We start from the raw sequence: 18,641 nt of genomic DNA on the forward strand, positions 1-18,641 counted from the left end.
AAATGCAAAACGTATACTACAATAATACTGCTTATCTATTTTTTGTTGGCCACAGCTCATTTGTCCAGAATATCAAACAATGCTATTTACTCTCTCTTTCAATAAATTCAAATTTAGAATCTTTCGGTGAATCAAAAATTCACTTTTCTGAAGTACGGCATGCTCTTTGTTATAATTTAATATTAAGTATATATCTAATGATCTCGAACTGGTGTATAAACAAGTTGAGAAGCTAACTACATTTTTCAGAAAACATGCTGCAATTGACCACAACACTGAAAATGGCTCTCACATGAATTAACATCAACTGTCACATGGGTTAGACCTGCTATAAACAGTTTTGAAAAGGCAATACAGTTTTAAGAGGCAGGTACAGGATTTATCCTGTTTCTTATGTCAACTTTTAGTTGACTACTTATTAAACCACATTATTTTAGTACAAAATTCAGTCTAAAACTTCCATACAAATTAGTTTCTCTTGTAAAGATCACAGGTTTATTAGCAATGGTATCAAATCTTCAGAGATTTTATGGTTAGCTAAATACTGACAACCTCTTTAAAACAAATTTGTGCAAAAAATGACTAGAGTCTGAAGGCAAAACTATAATATTAAGTATTCAATTGGTTCTGGTTTGGGGCATGATTTGTGTAGTTTGAAGACTGATTTTCAACAGACTCTAGGTATGCAAGTCTTCTCCTCCTCAATTCTTCTGGATCCACCATGTCATCTGCTGGCTGACATTCGTTGCTGTCACAGCCTGAAAGTATAGACTTAATTAATAAAAAAAATTTACTGCAGAAACAGCTGAGTAAAGAAGCACGTTCAATTAATGAGACCTTAAGGTGTAGCTGACCATCTTCAATAAACATATAATGCACGCTGAAGTAGAGCTCTATACCAATCCAACATAACTAACAACTATACATTAATTTACTATGTAATATTTTGTCACCTGGACTCCCTAGTTTGAAGGAGGAGGGGTGCACAAAAAGAGTGCTCAAGCTACCCACATACCATGTTGGGAAATGGGTAATGTTGCCAACATCTATTTTCTTAAAGGAAAGAAAAAAAAATTCATTACATGGTACCAGAGACCTTATCGGGCATTTGAAATAACTTCTCTGGTCAATATAAAGCTGCAATTCTGCACTCATACCACTGTGGTACACGTGAGACAAGTCTGAAAATTTAAAGGTGCATCATAAGCCCCACCTCAGTTACCAGCAGCTTCCTCAAAAGAGACGATTGAAGGGGAAGGGAGGAGATGTAAAACATGGCGAAATGAATGATTTACTCCAGGTTATCCGTATGTCCCTTGGTCATGGGGCGACCTATTATAGTACGTACAATGATGATTCTAGAAACTTAGTGCATTTAATTTAGTCTGCAAAGAAACATTGATGTTATTAAGTGCAATACGTTGATTATTTTGTGAAATGTGTACCTGTTACAGTATCAGTAGTGTGTGTGAAAGTAGTTGTCCATACTTTTAACAGAAAGAAGGTTACCAAAGGTGTAAGGTTTACTACTGTTTATGCCTGACAAAAAAATCCCAGCACTACTCTTCACTTTTAGAATTGCTGCAGTGTAAGGCCAAGCCAGTCACAGTATGCCCTACAAAACTGGTATATAAGATTGCAGGGTCATACAAACTCAACCTGTTCTGCATAGATAACCGACAGATGAATGTCCTCAGGAACTGATTACAGGGAGGAATTTAACACTTTCAATGAGGAAACTCACATTTGTTCTTTTCAGTAGCAGATCTGGTAATTGTCATCTGCAGTTGCTATGACCAGAGACCGTTAACTAATAGGCAATGATTAAAGTTACAAGGACAAGGTCTATTAATCAGTGCTGTCTCTGTTACCTCCTTTCAGCTACCCACCACAATTACTGGAATCACCTCCTTGAACACCACCTATCTCTTACTCTAAAAACCTGATTTTACCTTTCAAATTCTCCCTAGTGGAAACCCGATTTTTCTGAACACTACCCTGGTCTCAACCTTTCTTACCTCCTTGGATCAGATTGTAGCCAAAAGACTGGTTGGATTTCGATGGAGCAACATCAGGAGATTCATTGCATGCAGGGAGGGGGGAACCTTCACATCAGTCACATTCATAATTTTGCTCGTGACAAGCACCACTGTTATCTTAACTGTAGTGCCATATAGATCTCAACCCTACCCACCTCCCACCTGCAGGCTTATACTTCTAGTGTCAGCACTCATGAGGAAGAAGTGCATCAAAAGGGACTCCCATACATGATGTGAGACAAAGATTGACAGAAAGTGTGTGAGAAGAACTGTTTAAAATTAACAAGCTGCAGCTACAGCAGCAGAGAAAATTTGGAGAGCCAAATTCTTCCAAGGAGGGAAAGATTTTAATGCACGAGGGCCCACTGCAACAGGTGGCCACTTGCTGTGATATAAAATACACTTTGGTACTTCTCAATACTGGCCATCTGGACAGGATGGTCATCAAATAAGCAAATCTCGAGTCAGCATCTGCTGAAGTGTGGGCTTCCGCCATGAGGTCACTACTGCTCTCCCTTCATCCTGACAGGACAACCTGATAGGGTCGTCCCATCAGCCACAGCACTGATGAGCCAAGGGTCGAACTGAGATCCTACCAGCCACCGAGCCACTGGCTGCCTGTCATCTCCAGCCATCGCCAACCAGAATTAGGTCCAGGGTTTATACCCAGATGCCTCCACTGCCTCACACCAGCCAGACTAACCTAACAGCTGGCCAGCTTCATCTATGGCTGAGCCAGTACTGCTGGCAGCCTGAGTATGCAGATATCACAAGATCTTTATGATGCAGTGCTGAGCTAGGCCTAGAATCATCCAGCTGCATCACTACTACTCAGACTGCACTGATGTCTGAAAGCATGATACCCAGTGCCCATCTAATCTGGGCACTTGCCTTCATGTAAACACTGCCAAGGAAAATAAAGACTACCATTGCCAGCTAACTGCTTTTGACTATCGTGACCCACGATGTCCTCCATCAAAGGACGACCACACTTGTTGAAGTACACACAGTCAGGTAAATATTTAATTTTCCTTTATAAATTTATAAATATATCCATGGGAATAACATACTGTGGAAAGTTTTGGATGCACATTCCACATTGGTCTCTGCAATAATGAGATGGTACAAAAATTATGTTTGTATGTATGACGATTTGGTTAATATATATTAAGGTGACAGAAAATCAGTGTTTCATTCAGCAGTTAACTAAAGTACCTGGAATCCTCACTGAAACAATCAACCGAGCCTAGATTATGACAACGAGCTCAGTATTTTTGAAAGTGTTATGTACAGAAATATGATTGGTGCATATACAGAACCATAAACTCACCAAGTTTGCATTTTGCACTCTACAAATATTCTATGAGTGCCCCTCTGGTCGCACACAGCGGTCAGGTTCATTCCGTACCTTATGTAGCAACATCCTGTCAATGGTCATTGCAGCACCACTAATGGATCCTCTAGAGCCGTTCCAGTGTTTTTGGCAGAGGAATTATGTAAACATGGCTCTTAACGTACCTACAAAGAAAAATGTCACTAGGTGTTAGGTCACGTGACCTGGGAGGCCAACGTAACAGAGCCACATCATCTTCACCACCATGCCCAATCCAGATATGCGCAAGTTTGCCCTTTAGGAGTTGGCGAATATCGGTGCTCCAATAAGGTGTACCCCATCATGTTGGAAGATGAAATTCCTTAAATCAGCAGTCAGTTGTGGAAACAACCACAACTGCAACGTATCAAGGCAAGAGGTGACAGTATTCTCACAGATGAGAAATGGAAAATACTGCTTCGTCTGTAACACCGTACGTAAAACAATAACCTTCATCAAATTTCATTCCTGCACCACAATTTCATGAGGATTTTCACTGCCCCACCTTCTTATACTGTGGTGAGTAACCTTTCCAAATAAATGGAAGGTTGCTTCATTGCTGAATATCAGTTTGGAGATGAAATATTCCTCTTCAAGTGCTTCCTGTATTGTGATGCATTTATCTTTTGGTTTTAATTGTTGCATGGGCTGCAGACAGTATGGTTTGAGATGCAATCGCCCTTGCACATTGCTGCGGTATTCCAATTCATGGCTTCCATGGGCTGTTGACTTTTTTGATACATGTATGAAACTTTGACTCATCCTTGCCACTGTTGTGTCCGACACACTTGGACACTGGTGCTTTTCTGTATACAGACACAACCAGTGTCCCTAAACTGTCAATACTAATGCACAATGCTCTGTTTACAAGGCAGTTCTTTTCCATAATTCCTTCTGAACATGCACTGCATTGTTGCAACAGATAAACATTTCATATATTTCAACACACAAAAAAACTTTTCTTGCTTTGTCGAGGCACTGCATCTTACTGCGAACTGGTGGGCACAATGCAAACACTGAGTTTACGCTTTTCTTCTTGCATCAATCATATATGTACATGTAATAGTTTGGAAAATATAGAACTTTGAAAATGAATGAATCATTTATAGTAGCCCCTATAGTAGATCGAAGGGTGTGTCAAAAATGTTGATATATCGGTGACATAATCTGTGTAAGTCATGAACTTTGAAGTTATTGCAATCCTTTCCTTTGAAAAACTTTCAATAAATGTTTACTTTTGTTTGCAATCAAGTAAACAAATGTAATGTGTAATGTCTAATAAATAAGTTACTCCAAAAAAACAATGAATGAATACTAAAATAAAAAGTCTGCTAATTTTGATGTTATTTTCTGATAGCTTATTTTTCAAAGACCCAATATTGAAATTGGTTAAACACCAACAACAAAAGTGTATGTGTGTGTGTGTGTGTGTGTGAGGGGGGGGGGGGGGGATCTATCTGTAGTTACACCACTCATTTCATAAAATCAGACAGTACTACTTGTTAACTGCTGGCATTAACAAAGAACCATATGATTATGTGCAATTCAATACTTAACAAGAAATCATCACTGCTTCAGAACGATACCAGAACCTTAATGTCAGCCAAGTTTGTTCAATTTTCTCAATAACATTAAGTGAAAACTGAATGTTGTAGGTATTTTTGGTGTGCAACTATAATATATAATTCCTGCTCGCATGAGATGGAACAGTCCACACATACTTTAACAAAGAACTCCACGAGTGTGAGGTTGCAAAATGCCAATAATGTTTACGGCATTTGAAACCCCACATATTGTCTACCACGCAACCATAATATTGGCTGCTAATGGCAACAGGGCAGGCCTGGAGGTATCCAGTGGTGAGCACAGCATCAGGCTATGGAGCATAGTCAACGAGTAACTCACAACAGTGCTAGTGGTGTTGATATGAAGCAGAGCAATGGCAACAAAAGAGAAAGAAAACAGCACATTATTTCTAAAACAACAGTTGTTGAAATTGACATTTCATCAGAAAGAATTCCAAGGAATTTCACAGAATGAGAAAGAGGTGACAAAAGAAATATTAATGTTTCTTCAAGATGAGTCAGTGGAATGTATGGTGTCTTATACACCAACTGTCGGACATAGTACATGAGGAGTACAATGAGGAGGATATGTTCGATGTACTTCATCATCACTGTCTGACAGGGAGCCACAAATCCATCTCCAATGAAATGTAATGACGGAGAATCATCATCCAAGGAGTGGGTACTAAACATAATTATGTAAATGGAAGATCATCCAAAGAACAGTAAAAAAAACACAATTATGAAGAGATTTCGAATAAGTCCACAGCAATGTGACTTTGTAGTGCGTAAGAAAAGCTACAGATATTTAAGGGAGGACAAAACGCACTTGGTACAAAAGCTGATGTTTGCGTGTTTCAAGGATGCTCGATACAATTTACAGGACATGCACAATTGTGAGCTACAATGTAAAGCACATCAAATTGTGTGTGACATATATTATGGTGATTTCAAGGGAAACAGTGCTATACAATTGGAAGCAATTTTTAACAAAGCATCAACTTGACGATGCACAGCAAACTGTGGAATCGGCCCAAGAATTTGTAAATGAGATAAGCAAACTTATCCCATCATTCTGTAAGGAATTGATTTTCAACTCCAACCAATCAGGATCTGAAGAGGGAATGCATAAGAGAGGAACACTGTAAATTAGAGGTATCAGAGAGTTATATCAAGATCAACTAACATTGTATTCATAGACAATTACATCGACTTTTATCCTGGATGGAAAATTGGCTGGAAAGTTATTTATTAAGCTGTGAGAAGTTGGAGGTACTCTGCCCCCTCAATTCTTTCTCATGTGCATGATCCTGCGAGGGCAATAGGGAATATTTATGTAACATCAAGCAAGAGTGGGAAAATTGGCATAAGGGAACAACAACTACGATAAGAGAACTGCTTTTGCCCAATAGTTGGTCACTATAACTAGCTTTTGCTCGATTCCTGCATTGTGTATACAAATCATACTCCTTTAGAGCAAACTATCTCTTCTGAAAAGTGTATGATGTTGCAATTCATACCATCTGGAACCACTGGACAAATTCAGCCTCTGGATTTTTTTTCTTTTTCTTTTTTTTTTCTGTTCCTATAAAACATTATCATACTACCTGCAGTTATGCCTTAAATGATACTTGGTTTCACGATAAACTCCATGACAGACTGTTTCACATTCGATTGTGTGCCATGATATTCCATCAGTTCTCATCACCCATTACACCAATTTGATTCTGTACACATTCTTTAAGAGTGGATACCTCGCTGAATGTCCTGCATGATTTGCAACTCCTAAGGAGTTTACCTTTGATCTTGATGGTGTGAACCTTTGTGATCACTGTAGCACGTCATTTTTCATTCTGAGTTCACATGTTGACAATGTCCATTTTGTGAAGTGTAATACATACATCCCATAGAAGGTTGATCTCTGCACCTCCTGGACACTCATTTTCAGCTGCCCTCCAGATGTACATGATGAGTCATTAGCACTATTATTTTTCCTGTCATAATTGCTAACACAACACTTTCAAATGAGCCTTCTTAAAGATTGAACTTGCCACACTCGAGGGATTCCTTGTAAGATGTGCTACTAATCAAAAAATACAGTATGCCTGGTTCAATGCTTGCAGGTAAATTTAAAACAAATTATTTTGTATTTTTCCAAACAAAGGGAGTGTACTCAACAATATACTATCTCATGCACTGCGTAACACCTCACTATCTGACTTTTAATCCTACTTTTATTATTGTAATAATGAAAAATTTTATTTCTGCTAAAATTTGCTTGTTGAAGTTCTAATAGCTTATCATGAGTGGAATCGTGCTAATACTCAAACGTATTACATAAATTTAGTAGTGCAACTCACATTCCAGACTCATTTGAAGAGCTCTCTGCAACTCGTGCTCATCATCACCTTCAGTGTCATTTATCTTGGTCTGAAGACTAAGGCTAAGAGCTTTCTGAAGCTGCAGTTCTTCATCCTGGCTGATAGTGCGAGGTATTGGTGGTGCTCCATCAGCTGTGTCTGTGGTAAGACTTAACTGCAAGGCTCTATGGAACTGTGCATCACCCTGTAACATAAACGATAAAGATCAAATCAAGTACAAGATACATCAGAAGTTGACATGTAAATTTATTCATTTATTTTACTTTAGGTTTCAACAATAAGATCATTATATGAGTCGCACAAAACAATCAAGCTTTTCATTGCATTAACTGAATAATGATTAAACACAATCAACAATTAAAGTACTAGTAAAATGGAACTGTTAAAAATTTAATTTCAAGTAATGAAAATCAGCTGGATTTGGGGACGATGAAATTCATGGAATACTATTTAGTAGGAGCCTCGGGAATGATTTGGAAAACTCGAGGAAGATGTAAATTAGATTCCTGAAGACGATAAATGGAAAATATATCAAAGTGAGTTCAAAAATATACAGTCTTTTATTAATTGTATCCAATTCTTGCAGAAGCTAGTTGAAAACATAGCCAGCAAAGTAACACATATTTTTCAAGAAAGTAAACAATGACATGCATCCCACATACAGATCATTTCTATGTTACACTAAATGGATGCAGTTGTCGTTTCAAGCAAGTGTATGCTGCCAACAATAAGTCCCATGAGATTTAGTATTGTGAAAGTTCTGGAGGAATTCCTAACTTATTAATTAGAGTCCTATATTAACACAGCAGATGGTGCCCTTAGCAAGACACTGGACTGAATGTATCTTTTGTACTTCAAGTGTGTTGCTCCAAAATTAGACAGCATTGACCTGTAAAGAAGCCTAAGGTGGTAGTGTTTCCAACTGATTCTTACAATAACAATGTAAGCGATTCTGTTCTTATGAGAGCATCCCAGTTATTCTCAATTCCAGAAATCTGAAGTTGTGTACTTTTTTGGCACAAATCTGCGGAAGTAATACATCAGCTCCAACAGAAGAGTATATGAATACACATGGACAGTGTGGTGATCACTGTTGCAGCTTCCCTTGACCTGGTACCAGTGAAAGACGTGCCTGCAGCGGTGCACCCAATTGCAACACTGGACACATGAGCAGCATCACATTGTCTTCTCAGATAAGCCCCAGTTCTGAATACAGTGTCACGAAGGATGTGTGTGTGTGTGTGTGTGTGTGTGTGTGTGTGTGTGTGTGTGTGTGTGTGTAGGCTCTAAGGAGGACATATGCTGCTAGATTGCTTTTTTTATCATCATACGGGCCCAGTAACTGCTGCAATGGTATAGAATATCATTGGGTGTACAACAGCGTCACCTCCTACATGGACAGCCAGTAATTTGGACAGCGACCATTAAACGGGAAGCTTCATCTTGTCATTGAAAGCTCCGTGATGTCACCTTTGAACCAAAAATGCAAGGTTGTATGCTGCCCTTGCTGTTCTGACCTTAATACAGAGGGCATTAGACAGTTCCCATGGCCAGCACATTCTCCAGATATCTAATACAAAATGACTGCCAAGAACCTGGCATGCCACCATGGCAACAACCACTACAAGTAATAAACTTTGGCATCAAGTTATGTGGCATGGAATGATGTACCTGTTTGTCATTCAAACTCAGTTCAATGCAATGTCCGACCACGTTAAAGCTGTTATTCCTGCCAGAGGAGGCAGTTCTGCGTACATAACTTCATTCCCTGTCCTCTCCCACAAACTGATGTCATTCAAACTCAGTTCAATGCAATGTCCGACCACGTTAAAGCTGTTATTCCTGCCAGAGGAGGCAGTTCTGCGTACATAACTTCATTCTCTGTCCTCTCCCACAAACTGAATCGTATATTCTTCCAACTACACTGTACAAACACAATAAGTAAAATTTCACATTTGCTATCATTTCTGGTTTGCAATATGAATATCCAGTAGCGTATTTCATGATGTAAAAATTAATTACATTGGGTGCATCTTTTTTAATAACCTGTGCAACAGTGGATGCTTTCAAACACCGTTTTCTCTGAAAAACAGCACATTGGCCATGTAACAGGCAATGCCATCAAGAAATTGATCACTGTTGGTAATGATATGGATGAAGTACCCTCCCAGAAGCCAGATTGCCAATGTTTCTTACTTTCTCAAACTAACACACAAGAAAGTGACCCTGAGATTACGAACAATATGGGTACACTGTAATTTTTAAATCAGGTTTGTCATGAAACAATGTTACTCATTTTGATTTAACCACTTCACAGCAAGGGCAGCCATGGGCCCCTAGAGTTGGAGCAGGCAACAGGGCACCCCTCCAACCAATGAGACTAATTTGCACTATGTCACAGAGAGGGGTAAAAACCTCTGTGACAGGTAAAACGCAAAATTGAATCAGCCACTTCGGCATCATCTGCTAGCACCAGAAGTCGAACATCAGCAGGTTTAAGGCTCCAATGTAAGGTGGCCAAATTGGGGCAGCACAGTAAGAGGTGGGCCACTGTCAGACAGGCATCACATCAACAGTCTGAAGGGTTCTCAGATCAGATGATGTGGCTGTGGGTCAGCCAAGTGTGACCACTGTGAAGCCGACAACAGAGAGTGGACAGTAGATTTCCTGCAAGAAGCTGAAGGAAAGACTGCCAGTCATGGTCTCCTTTATGATTCACAGTTTATTTGGAGAAACCAAGGCACACCAACCTGCATTCCAAGTCTCCAACAATTGTCAGCTAACAATCGGCTCAAGGTCCGGTTCTGGTACCCCCTCCTCCAAAGTCGGCATCCTGGTAGCCAATCTGACCAACAAGTCAGCATGTTCATTCCCTTGATCCCAATGTGAACAGGAATCCATACAAAGACAACTAACCATCCAGGGTGGTGGATGTCATACAGGAGATCCTGGATAGTCACAAGCAATGGGTGTCGAGGATAGCACTGGCTGACAGCCTGACGATTACTCAAGAGGTCACTGGAGATTAAGAATGACTCACCAGTGCAAGAATGAAGGTGGCTGATGGCTCGAGCAATGCCACCAACTCTGCAGTGAATACAATGCATCCATTTGGCATGAAGTGTAGTTCACTGCACCTTGCATGTGTGTAGGCAAAACCAGTTAGCCCATCAACCATAGAGCCATCAGTGTATACCACGTCTGAGCCTGGAAGTAGGTCAAGGACACCCAGGAACAGGTAACGAAAAACTGTAGGCTCTGTAGAGTCTTTTGGCCCAAAGGAGAGGTCAGGGCAGATCTGAGGACAGGGTACACATCATGATGACACATGCAGTTTCACGCTGACAAGAGGGGACAGTGAGAACAATTGAGTTCAGAGCAGAGACTCTGTATGCAAACTACGATCATGGCTCCGAATCTTGGCATCTGTTGCGGGAAGCAGATCTAGACCAGGAAAAAGGACAAGGTAGATCCGTTGGTTGATTTGGAGATTAAAAGAACCAAAGTGCAAGAGTATCAGTCCCTTTTTCCTTAGTCACAGACGGCTCTGAGAGAAACCATACCCAAAAAGAATCCTTTTGCCTGAAATCTGGGGAAGGAACAAAATGCATAAAGTATGTGCGCACCCACACTGAAGTAGGAAACGAGAGTATCATGCCAAAATTAAAAACATTAACTAAAAGTGAAAAAAAGCTGTGGAAAGTGTTAAAACAATGTAGTAGATGGCCTTGGCTAGCTGATCACAAGAATACAAAAGGATGAGCCAGCCACTATGCAACACACTAAGATCTCCAGCCTAAAAGCACACGGCAAGGAAAACACAGATGGTGAAAAGACAAACACTAAATTGAACAGGCAGCATCAGAGGGAGTGAGGAAAAGCAAAAAATGCAGGGAGCATGAGGACCTGGGAGACAAGGCCAGGAGACCAATGTTAGAGTGAGTGATAAAAATCCCCCTCTCGAATAAAACTTTAAACTAGGTCACATGTTGAGGCACTGTCACCTATAATTGAAGGGAGCATGTCAGGGATATTAAAAGTCCACCTCAGGGTGGCTAGATTGGGACAGTCCGACAAGATGAGGACTATTGTCAATCAAGAACTGCAGCAAGACTGGGGTGGGTCCTTGCAATGGAAGACATGACCATGAGTCAGCCAAGTATGCCAGATGCGGAGCTGGCAAAGGACAATGGAGTCCCTGTGAGTGGCTCACATGCATGACCTCAAACATTTGTGTCCTTTATAGCACATAACTTATTTAGCATAGTGAGGGTGTGCCATTCGGTATTCCAGATACCTAAAACTTTACTGAGTAATACTGATCGGAGATCAGTTTCTGGTGCACCGATCTCCAGAGTTAGTTTACTGGTAACCTGTTTGGCCAGCCTGTCAAGTTCATTTTCCGTGTTTCCGACATGACCTGGAGTCCAGATGAAGGTTACCAAACATCCATAGTGTTCGTGGGCATAAATAGGCTACTGGACAGTAATTACCAAAGGATGGTGAGAGTAGCACTGCCCAAAAGCTTGTAGGCTGCTTAAGGAATCCCTACAGATGAGGAAGGACTCACCAGTGCAGGAGCATATATGCTCAAGAGCGAGAGAGACGGCTACCAACTGCAGGAAAACACTGCAGCCACCCAGCAAGGAGTGCTGTTCAGTATGTCCAGCGTGAGCATAAGCAAAGTCATCATTGTAGACTATCTCTCAGCCCTGGAAGGCTCCAAGAATAGAGAAAAATTGGTGGCAGCAGGCCTCAGGATGAAATGAGTCTTTTGGGCCTTGTGACACATCCAAGCAAAGCTGTGACTGAGGTATGGACCAGGGAGGTGTAGGTGGATTGACCCAGAGAAAAGGTGGTAGACGGGAAAACTCGAGCTCAGAAAGAAGGGACCAAACACGAACTGCCAGCTTAATCCCTCACCTGGGCTGCTGTTGTGGATGGTGGGTTACCCTGTTTGGGAAGACTAGGCCATAATTTGGAGGCTCAGACAAATTACGAACATGTACGGCATAATTAACAAGCAGTTGTTGTCAGCTAATCCACAATGGATCCCAACCTCCATGAGTAGGCTATTAACAGGGCTTGTTCAGAAAGCTTCTGTCACAAGCTCAACCCCACAGTGGTTTATTGGATCCAGTATCCACAGTGTTGAGGGCGATGCCAAACTGTAAGCCAGACATCCATAATCAAGGTGGGACTGTATCAGAACTTTACAGAGCTGCAGAAGAGTAGAGCGATCTGCATCACAGCTAGTGTTACTCAGGCAGTAGAGTGTGTTAAGAGGCTGCCAGTACTTTTTGCTTAAGCTGACAAAGATGGGGAAGCCAAGTCATAAAAAGCAATAAGTCTCAACTACGTTAAGTAGTTGGTCATCAAGGTAAAGTTCTGGATGTGGGTGGACAGTATGACAACAGAAGTACAGGACGCAAGTTTTGGCGGATGAAAACAAAGCCATGGGTGAGGGCCCATGACTGCACCTCAGACGGCGTTCAGCAACACCAATACTAGAAAGGCAAAAGTGAATGAAAAAATCATCAGTATATAGGGAAGGTGATACTGAGGACACCAAAGCTGATGCTAGACCATTAATGGCCACTAAAAAGAGAGGAACATTCAATACAGATCCCTGCGGGAGCCCATTCTCTTGGATTTTGGCTGACCTGTGGAAAGCACCAACTTTGAAGCCAGACAGTACAGAAGAACAAAAAATTCTGTATGAAGATCAGGAGCAGGCCCAAGAGACCCCACTTGTGTAATATAGTGAGAATTTGATGACTTCAAGTGGTGACAAAAACCTTTTTTAAGTAAAAAATGACAGCACTAAGGCATACGCTGGGAAAAGGCTGTACAGATAGCAGACACTAGGTATACCAAATTATCATTGGTGGAACAGACTTGGCAGAAACCACCCTGGGACGGAGCCGGAAGTCTCCAAGACTCAAAGAGCCAACACAGTCACAAACAACTTACACAAAACATTTGTGAGACTATTGGGGTGGTAGCTGTCCATCTCCAGGGTGTTCTTACCAGGTTTCAGCACTGGGACGATGACACTTTCATACCATTGCGGTGGGAACTCTCCCTTGCTTGAGTGAAGTTGAAGATGACAAGGATGTGTCACTGGTAATCCACTGAGAGATGTTTAAGCATTTTATAGTGAATACGGTCTGGCCGTGGAGCTGTATAGAGACAATGGGCAAGGGAACTGAGGAATTCCCACTCACTGAATGGAGCACTGTATGGCTCAAGTTGGCGTGTAGTAAAAGAGAAGTGCTTTCGTTCCCCTTCTGTTGTTGGATATGAAAGGCAGGTTGATAATTCTCAGATGCACAAGTTCGGGCACAATATGCAGCAAAATGTTTGTTAACTGCATCTGGGTCAGTATAGATAGCTGCATTCTTGGAAATCCCAGGTACAACTGCAGGAGTCTGGAATCCATAAAGGTGCCTGATCTTCATCCTAACCAAAGGAGGATAGGTATGTGATCCAAAGGTGGAAATGTACAGTTTCCAACACTCCTGCTCCCATCTTCTGATTAACTGGTGGGCACAGACACAGAGCCTTTTGAAGGCAATGAGGTGCTCCATTGATGGGTGCCACACTCATGACGTTGGACAGTCTGTCTATGATCTCTAATGGCCTCTGCAATTTCTGTCGATCACCAAGGCACTGTCTACCCCCCACCCTCCGGGGGGATCCTGAGGAACGGGGGATTGTCAAGCTGTCAGCAGGCATGTACCCAAATTTCTAGCATTTGAATCACCACATAACGGTGAAACATAGGGTTCTATGTCACGCCGTATACCATCCCCTTGACTTTTCAGGCAAATTATCACACTCAAAGGCCAAGATTAAGACACTGGTGCCATCCCTGTTATCCTTAGGCCCCTATACATACGTCTGACAAAGTGTACACCTAATCGCTGTAGATTTGGAGTGCAACTTGTCATCAGGCTTCAATAGGATAGCTCAATGGAATAAAATCCCCTGGTCCATGTTTACAATCTTATTGGTGGGAGGGGGGGGGGGGGGGGTGAAGGAGGCCGGGACATCACCCAAGTTGGTAAAAGTGAGCAATGCACAATACAAGGCAGAGAATGCTATATTTATCAATACTGATCCGTTCTGCCCTTTGGACATTCCCGCCAATTCCCCTCTAAGTTCTCAAAGAAAACCAGAGGCTTTGTTGTCATAAAGGATTCTCATCAGACCTTGCACAAACTAAGTATTGGGGAGAATATATCTCTCCTTGACCTTTAATTCTACATTCCTCCCTTGCCCGCCAGGGAAGTGAACAATTTGGGGTCATATCTCGTAGCATTATATTGCACCTTACCTGGACGTTCAACCACCAGCGTCGGACAACTTCATCTGCTTCACTACGGGTCATCCGCCCTGACCAGGCGCTCTCCCCGTGGGCACCACCTAGCCTCAATAGAGGACACCTGGCAGGATGGCCGATGCCGAGAGTCCCGATGCCTTAAAGCCAATGCCAGGAGTCCCAATGCCCCAGGTAGATGGGCATCTACTCCTTGGCACACGTGGCCAATCTGCAGTGCACGCATTAGCAGAGCGATCACTGTGTTGTCAGGGGCCTATGACCAAAACGGTTCATGACCCCCGCCCCCCTCCCCCACTACAGATTGGCACCCCAGCTGGATATTGGATACAAATGAAGAATCTATTATCATGTAGAAGCAGTAGATGACAGTGCACAATGGATGTAAATTATGCACTCCCTAAGGTGTCCTTGCCCATAAGGCTGAATTACAGGTGCATTTACACTTCCATTACAATAATAGGTACAGAACATCTCAGTGCACAATGGAGAGATTATGCAGCACATAGGGCATCCTTGCCCAAATGACCCGCACTTCAGTAGAATTTTGAAAGGTGAAGGTCAAACAATAAAATGGGACCAAAACTTATTAAGACAAAAACCAGGAGTCTCCTTTTAGTCATCTCTTACAACAGACCTCGAGTCTATTCTAGCCCCCAAACTCGCAGGGAGTTCAGATGCTCTGGAAAGCAGTAAATGTGTATTGCATAGCTGAGCAGCAGTTGTTGGCACCTCATCTGTAGGGAAGGGACATCATCCTCTGCAAATAGGCTGTTCACAGGGCTAGTCCAAAAGGCACCAGTTGTAAGATGGACCCCAGAATGGTGGGTCGGGTCCAGCATATGCAATGTTGAAGGCAATGCTGAGCCATATGCCACACTCCCATAGTCAAGACAAGACAGGATCAGAGCTTCATACAGCTGCAAAAGTGTGGAGCAGTCTAAACCCCAGCTGGTGATACTAACACAGCAAAGAGTATTAAGGTGCAACCAGCATGTTTGCTTAAGCTGACGAAGATGGGGAAGTCATGTCAACTGAGCATCGAAGATCAGTTCCAAAAAACAATAATACTCCACCACGTTGAACATCTGGTCCTTGAGGTAGAATTCTGGTTGGAGTCAGACAGTATGACAGCGACAGGAGTACATGACATGTCTTAGGAGCGGAAAAGCAGAAGCCAGCAGTTAGATTTCAGGACTTCACCCTGCAGTCAGCATTCAGCAACACCCACAGTCGAGGAGCAATAGTAGATGCAAAAGTCGTCAACATACAGGGAGGGTGACACTGTAGACCTCACAGCTGCAGCTACCCCCTTGGTAGCCACTAGGAAATGGGGCACAGTGAATACAGAGCCCTGTAGGACCCCATTCTCTTGTATATGGGGAGTACTGTTGGAACCACCAACCTGAACCCAAAAAGTATGAGGCAAGAAGTTCTGGACAAAAAGCCCCAGAGACCCCTCTCATAGTGGTTAGGATGATGTGGTGATGCCATGTGGTGTCTTAAGCTCTATACAAGACAAAGAAGACAGTGATAAGATGTTGACACTGAGCGAAGGCTTACCAAATTGCGGACTCCATGCAGACCAAATTGTCAGCACTGTTGCAACTTGCAGAGAATATTAATGAGGCTAATTGGTCAAAGCTGTCCATCTCATGAGGTGCTTACCCAGTTTCAGTACTGGTACAATCATGCTTTCTTGGCACTGAGAAGTGAACTCACTCTCACTCCACATACGGATAGAAATGGCAAGGATAGGACAATGCAAATCCACTGATAAGTGTTTGGGCATTTGGCAATAGATGCCGTCTGGTCCTGGAGCTGTGTCACGGCAAAGTGGTAGGGCAATGAAGAATTCCCACTCACTGAATGGAGCATTATAAGGTTCCAGGTGACATGCAGTAAATAGTAAAGGAAGTCACTCTACCTGCCATTTGATGACACAAAATGCAGGCTGATAATTCTCAGATGCAGAGGCTCAAACATAATAAAAAGCAACGTGTTCAGCAACAGTGTCTGTATCATTGTAAACACCACCATTCACAGAGATCAATTCACAGAGATACCAGGTGCACCTGTGAGGTACTGGTGCCCACAGAGGCGTTGAATCTTTGCCCAAATCCACGAAGGATGGTTACATGGTCCAATGGGAGTAACACACCACTCCCAACATTCTTGTTTGTTTTATGAGGTGGCGGAACTAGGCAGGAAGCCATTTAAAAGCAATGAGGTGCTCCACTGAAGGATGTCACTTATAACATTGGAGAGCTCTCCGCGATCTCTAATGGCCACGGCAATTTCGGGGGTCCACCGAGGTAATGTCTTCCGGTCAGGTGCTCCCAAGGAAGAGGATATCATAGGCAGCTGCTGAGACAGAATGGCTGCAGTTGTGCTCTAGACAGCTGCATCGTGAAAGCATCCCAAGCAGCTTTGGAGAGAGCCATCTGGGTACATGCTCTGGGGAGTGACACAGGTCCACAGCTCATGGTCATGCAGTAGCGTTCCCGCACCCGGGTTCAATTCCCAGCGGGGTCAGGGATTGTCTCTGCCTCGTGAGCGTGTTGTGTGATGCCCTTAGGTTAGTTAGGTTTAAGTAGTTCTAAGTTCTAGGGGACTGATGACCATAGATGTTAAGTCCCATAGTGCTCAGAGCCATTTGAACCATTTTTTTTTTTTTTTTTTTTGAGTGACACAGTTTACGACATCTCTATTGTGGCCAGTGGTTGTAGTTCCACCCCACAAATGGTTGTAGGCATTGAAGTCACCCAATATTCGGAAGGGCAGGGGCAGCTCAGAAAACAGTGCAGACAACGTGTTTTGGAACATTTTATCGTCAGAGGGGAAATGGAAAATTCCAGAGATGTCTTCACGTGAACAACCACAGCCACAAAAGTCGTGCTGAGCGGCACATATTTGCTATAGACACAGTCCCACAGTCCAGAACGTATATGCAACCACCACCTAATGTTCTTTCATAGTCAGTTCAATTCTTAAAGTAGCCCGACAGCCATGGACAGTAGGGGCCCGCATTGCTGACAAACAAGTTTCTGGAGGGCGATGAAAAAAAAAAAAACCAGGTGAATCGCACTAAAGGTGCCGAGTGGCAGACAAAGAAACTACAGGTCCACTGGAGGATCACACTATCGGTATCTATAGGAGCATGAAGGGACCAAGGAGGCAAGTCATAAATCAGTGCTACCTGATGCCACCATAACTACAGATTTGTTTCCAATCAGGGGCATTGGGGGGGAGGGGGTGTCCAGGGCCATAGAAACCATAAGGAACACTGCCTCAGACACAGAGGCAGAACATGCAAGTTCTGCCAGCAAGGGGCCATCAGAATCTCTTCTTGTCCTTAGATCATTGATACACTCCTGTGAGGGCTTATCTGCCCCAGATTCAGGGACAGAGGAGGAGCACAAAGTCTTGCGACCTACAAACTGTGGCGCTTTCAGCCATCAGGTTAGCAGAGTCTTAGGAAGGGAGTGTCCCAAAGGAACTCTTCCCCGTATAAAGGGTACCAGAGAAAGGTGTTGCTTCTCTGGCTAGGGGTTGGGGGCTGATGTCCCCGGCAGATTGAGCATCAATGCTCCCAAAGGAGGTGTGGGGGGAAGCAGGAGGAGGAGGACCCCAACCACCAGAGGGGTGGCTGTAGTCAGGCAGCCCCAAGAGCCAGACATAGAAGATACGGAGGGTGATGACACAGTCATCAACGAGACTCATGCTGTAACAGTAGCATACATCATTGCCATATGCGTAGTATGTCAGCAATCTTATTTCTTCTTGCCCTTTTGAAATGTGAAGTGGTCAAGGGACTTGTATTCCTGGATTTTCTTGTCACGCTTGAAAATGGTGCACTATGGTGAACAGGGGAATGGTGCTTCCCATAGTTGATGGGGGGACGCGCATAAGGAACATTTGTGTGCAACTGATGGCCACAAC

General features: G+C 42.9%; 1 protein-coding gene across 1 annotated transcript in view; it reads right to left on the reverse strand.

Annotated features, from left to right (window-relative positions):
* Positions 1 to 204: 204 nt before the first annotated feature.
* LOC124613102 (ataxin-3-like) overlaps positions 205 to 18,641 on the reverse strand; it is a 141,268-nt gene continuing 122,831 nt past the window's right edge. Inside the window, exons 6-7 of the mRNA XM_047141695.1 lie at positions 7,337 to 7,541; positions 205 to 758 (exon numbers count right to left, since the gene is read on the reverse strand). Coding sequence (XP_046997651.1) covers positions 610 to 758; positions 7,337 to 7,541 — 354 coding nt within the window. The 3' untranslated portion in view covers positions 205 to 609. The remainder of the gene's footprint in view (positions 759 to 7,336; positions 7,542 to 18,641) is intronic.

The sequence above is a fragment of the Schistocerca americana genome, chromosome 4 (genome assembly GCF_021461395.2).
Source record: "Schistocerca americana isolate TAMUIC-IGC-003095 chromosome 4, iqSchAmer2.1, whole genome shotgun sequence".
NCBI classification, from domain to species: Eukaryota; Metazoa; Arthropoda; class Insecta; order Orthoptera; family Acrididae; genus Schistocerca; species Schistocerca americana.